Below are 5,272 nucleotides of genomic sequence, written 5' to 3' on the forward strand. Positions count from 1 at the left end.
TGGAGAGACTCATTCCAGGTCTCGATCCTACCTTTGGGAGATTTATAGCACAAACTATAGAAATGAATGATGATAGAATTTGTGAATTATAATTCCTAATTTAATTTAAAATTAACTTTTTCTATCATTGCAGCAATAAGAAAGAACAATCTGTGGAGTGAGCCGGTCTTGCCTTCTTTTTTGCACAGTCATCATGAGCAGAAAAAAACTAAAGCGGGAGTCCCAAAGATTAGTTGGCCTGACAGCTGATAAAGGGGGGGAGGGGCCAATCACTAATGTACTAACACAAGTAATAATATTAGGAAAGGATATAAAGTCTTATTTCTTTTACTTTTTCAAATTCACTGCTCATGTTTTTGCTGGCTTGATACCACACTCTTCACATTGTGCAACACCATCTCTGCAATGGTCCAAATTTAGTATTATTATTATTAGTAGTATTATGTTTTAACCTTGTGAAATCAATGTGAAGGCGAGACATTCAGAGAGTAAAACTCTTTACTATACAAATGTAGAAATCAGCTTTGCAACAAAAAACAGGATCACACCAACACAATAAAAAGATATCTCAAAGCGGAAGTTCAAACATTAATAATTAATCATCTATTACTGAAATCAGCATTCATGTCTTCTGACACATTCAAATGGTGGACAGAGTTGTAGCACTGAATTTCTCCACATGCTATGTTTTTGTCACTGACCTTCACGAAAATAATCAGTGACAAAGCCAAGCAAGACAAAATACTTCAAATGATCAAACTTGGCAGGAAATAAAGCATAGTGGGGGAAAATTTAAAAATTCCAGAAAAAAAATGCACAATGTATGTCAATATGTTTTTTAAGCATATAGATTTTGCTGGCAAAAGAGTTTTAGTTGCTTTAATTTGTCACACTGCAAAATAGAAACCAATTGCAGCTTTCTTTGTGGGTCAAAGGCAAGCTATTGTTAATTCTGCAGGAGCTTCATGTATCAGGGTACATGAAGCAGAGAAAGCAGAGGGCTTCAAGCAGTGGTCCGGCTGGGGTCTCTAGAGGAGGACCACTGCACTGAAAACCCTGTAGGCCATGGAGAAGGTGACCAGCAGGCCTGAAATCCAGGACAGAGCCCTGAGGGGCTGAGGAATAGCTAACACATATGCCAAGGTGTGGATGATCCGCGCACCGGCAAAGATGCGAAAGTGAAGCAGAGCTTGTGAGAGCGGGGGTCCCGTCAGAGTGTAGAGCAGACCCACCATCACAAAGGGAATGATGTTCTCCAGGTCATTCTGGTGGCTCCTGGAGACGAAAACACACAGCATGACATTCATGTTTGTCTACTCAATGAAGCTGTGGGAGCTGTTTCACATGGACACACACACATGCAGGCATACGGTGTTACCACTAACATTACTTTAATCACATGCTCTTTCATTCGTTTTGATAGTCTTTTTATGCGTGCAATTCATTTATCACTTTATCTAGTCAGTTCATTTGTACAAGGCGCATCAAGGACAGTGTTTCATTTATAATACATTTCATATTGTCAATATAAAAAAAGAAACAATATTATATTGATAAAATTGATATGAAGAATATGTTTCTCGCTCTAAAGACTCTAGAAGCCTGGGAAATTACCTTAAAGCTCATTTAAAAAGCTTTACCAGCTTCTCTACAAATTCTATGATATTAGGAGTGTAAATGACATCCTTTTGAGAGCGAGGGTTCACAATGATGGGAGAAAATTCACATGGCATCGACTTCGCAATGTTTTAGCGTGTCTGAAATGATTTCATCCCGGTGCGTTGTAACCCTGTCCTGAGAGAGCTACACAATTCAAAATACAATTTTGCACACATGCACATATTCATTGAAGCTACCATTTGACCAGAACATGTATTTCCTTTGGAAAATAGTGTAATGCATTAATTATTCTGACATTAATGGTAGATTGTACCCTATGGTAAGCGATTAATGTAAAAATATATATATATAATGTGTGATATTCACCAAATAAGCAGTGAGTCCTGTAAGATTTGATTGACATTTCAACTCCAGACATATTTGAGCTTATTTGGCTTTGAAATTCAAAACAATTTGAAAAATTTGAAATCTGAAAAATAATTGCAGGTATAAATTTAGATAGACAAAATGGAAAAATATGTCTGGTTGAAAAATGCAAATAAAAAGCTCAAAGAGGTCAAACTAGTGTCAGTACAGAGCTGAAACCATCTGGTGCTGAAGTGTCTGAGGTTGAAGTTAACATGGGATCATTACATTATCACATCACATTTTCATCCTCTCAGAGTAAAGCAGGCTGAGGGAGGTCTGTTTGCCAACCAACCCAAGACAAATTTAGGAAGTGATGGTATCCTTTGGCAATATTCCTGAAGAGGGGCCTGAAAGTGACATTTGATGTCAGTGGAAAGTGATCTACAAATCTGGAACTCAAACGCTCGTAACTTGTTTAAAAGTTCACATCTCTATTTGTGATAGCAGAAGACAGACATGGGGAAACAAATGGTTCACCTTCGAACTCGCTCCACATCAGGATGCGTTCGCAGCATCTTCTTCCGCTCTTCTTCACGTTTTCTGGCCACGTCTTCTTCATTGGCAAAGCTCTTGAAGCAGAACAAATGGTGTTGGAAAACTCAAATCTCGAGCATTTGCTGGGCACCATTCAATTATAAACCAAATGAATGGGATGGCATTACAGAAATGCAGATATGCTCAAATAACTAACAAAGTCTATAATTCAAGACCATGTTTATATACGAGATTATTACATTTATAAATCATACGATCTGTCATATATGTAAAATAAACAGGTTTGCAGGGACAATATTTTAATAGTCATTATATTTCTTTTGCTTGCAATGTCACAAGAAAATCCTGCTCTTAAACCGGCCAATAAAATAAACTATGAGCAAGAATTAAATGAGCTAGACTTTACCCCAAAGATATAAAAATAGATGAGGTTAAAAAAACAGCGAGAAATAACCCACAAATCAGCTGGGATTTACTCGAGTAAAAAATGGCTCGATTGTATTTTGCCCACTTGGGTATGTTTGATAGGCACATATAAAAAAAAATCACATTATTATTGATGATGACGCATGTCTTCATATATATAAATAATTTTTCATTCATTCATCATCTCTACCACTTTCCCTGTGCTAAAGTCACATGGGGGCTGCAACCTATCACAGCTATCCAGGGCCACATGTAGAGACATGAAAACACACTCACTGCGCCACAATGTTTCCATAAATACATGACAAAAATATGCAAAAATAGATACATGGATATACCCAACTCAAATGGATAGAAATGCAAACTGTCTTATTTATTTATGTGTTTGCTTTCGGTTGAATATACATGTTCTATCAAAATAAAGTATCTGATCCAGTAACCCATTTGTTTTCTCACAAAATGGAGTATGTATACATTTTTTACAAACCCCAAGTCTCATACACCTGAATAAAACAAGCCACAGTATTTAATAAGGAGCAAACCTGGATGTGAAATGTGAGTGCAACAATAAATTGACGTCACCCACCCCTCTGCTGAAGCGGAAATATCCAGTCAGGGGTCCCATCAGCAGCATCTTCACAATCACAATAGCTGCGTAGGTGCTGAAAGCCCGGAACACCTCGTCTTGGATCAGCTTCTCCATCTCTGGCGCTGTGCAAGATAAGGACAGACGTGAGGGGAAGTTTCCTATTTTTCTTCAGGTATTTCACACAATTTCATAACTGCTTTAAATCTCCCTCCAGGCTCGCTTCCTCGGAGTTTAGAGGACGTAACAGAACTGAGGCACATATCGAAAATTGAGTTTCAAATCTTTGACAAAAGTTGGAAAAAGTTTTTCTCTAAAAGGAAAAAAAAACAGGGGAAATATTTCTGTAACTGCAGACCAAATAACCCCAAAAAGGCTGCTATAGAATGTTTCTTAAGATATTTACTGTCCAAGCAAATACAGGATAAACCAGTTATTCAGTAAAGTAAATAAATTTAATGAATTAAAGCAAAAAGTAAATAAATAAATGCATGATACATATGTAAAATAATTAATATTTATTTTTTTATTTGAATGAAAAATGTATAGATAACAGGAAACATACAATGTTTTAGAAGTAATAGATACTGAGGGGAAATTGCACATTTTGAATCAGAAAATTTAGTAGAGGAATACGAAAGTATTAAATAGAAATGCCACCTGAAAAAATTGTCTGAAAAAAATGTCTGAAAATCAGTACACAACTGTTAAAGGAATAGAAACAACAAAAAGAAACCCAAGTAAAAAACGCTGGAATGTAAAGAAGAAACTACTAGGAAATTGGATGTCACGCAAATTTAAGCAGCCACTGGAAAAGTTTGTTGTGCAAAGCTGCGGGCCGGAGAAGCTTGCAGAGACACAAGATGGGCCAGAAACATTGCGGGCAGCGGAGATAAAGTCAGATCCAGCTTTTTGGTCGAGGAGGAACTGTTAACAGCCCCTGTGTTCCACAACAATTTCCTTTTTCGTTCACATCTAAAGGAAACAAAATATCCATTCGGACAGACACAGGATTGTTGTTCTTACCTGCGGAGTATGTGGAGGCAGTGAGGAAGTGACTCAGTTAGACAAAACTATTATCTCACCCCTCACCCACTAACCCGAGAGGCGGGAACCTCCCACTCTTTGTGTGCAGCTTTACTCCCTCACTTGTTGGGGCCAAAGGCTGTCTTACATAAATGATCAGAAAGCTCCAAAATGTTGTTTTGGTGTATTTTCTCTCTCAGCTCTTGAGATTCTCTGAATACAAGACATAATTTAAGGTACATTTGTGTAAGACGCCATTATGTGTGGATAGGCTTGACCTGAAATGACTCTCTGTAGATGAATGAATGTGCACGTGAACACGTGTGTGTGTGTGTGTGTGTGTGTGTGTGTGTGTGTGTGTGTGTGTGCGTGTGTGTGTGTGCGTGTGTGTGTGTGTGTGTGTGTGTGTGTGACTTCAGCTGCATACTTGCTTGGTGTTATCTCTTTATCTCGATGGACCAGGGCCTTCCTTTGCAGTTTTATGTGCCCCTCCCCCTATGTTTAAATAGGAGATATTTGGGAAGTAATATTTTACTATGCAGTTAGCATGTACAAATACAGATTATGGTTTATGTTGCATTTATGAAATATCAAACCCATGATTTATTCTTGTTTTATCGGGGTATTTTTAAAGCATGAAACTCCTCTTCCCTGAAGAGGGTGGGTCTGCTTTGTGATTAATATATAAGCTAAAAAAAATAAAGGGAACAC

General features: G+C 37.7%; 1 protein-coding gene across 1 annotated transcript; it reads right to left on the reverse strand.

The window, feature by feature from the left end:
* Positions 1 to 488: 488 nt before the first annotated feature.
* mgst1.2 (microsomal glutathione S-transferase 1.2) lies at positions 489 to 4,632 on the reverse strand. The gene is made up of 4 exons (XM_086146141.1): positions 4,562 to 4,632; positions 3,536 to 3,660; positions 2,506 to 2,597; positions 489 to 1,275 (listed from the first exon to the last, which is right to left on the reverse strand). The coding sequence occupies exons 2-4, from the start codon at positions 3,650 to 3,652 to the stop codon at positions 1,029 to 1,031; spliced, it is 456 nt and encodes a 151-aa protein (XP_086002267.1). The 5' UTR covers positions 3,653 to 3,660; positions 4,562 to 4,632; the 3' UTR covers positions 489 to 1,028.
* Positions 4,633 to 5,272: the final 640 nt, after the last annotated feature.

This window comes from Fistularia commersonii, chromosome 5, assembly GCF_037954325.1.
Source record: "Fistularia commersonii isolate RoL2024-O1a breed Wild chromosome 5, RoL_Fcom_v1.0, whole genome shotgun sequence".
Classification (NCBI taxonomy): domain Eukaryota; kingdom Metazoa; phylum Chordata; class Actinopteri; order Syngnathiformes; family Fistulariidae; genus Fistularia; species Fistularia commersonii.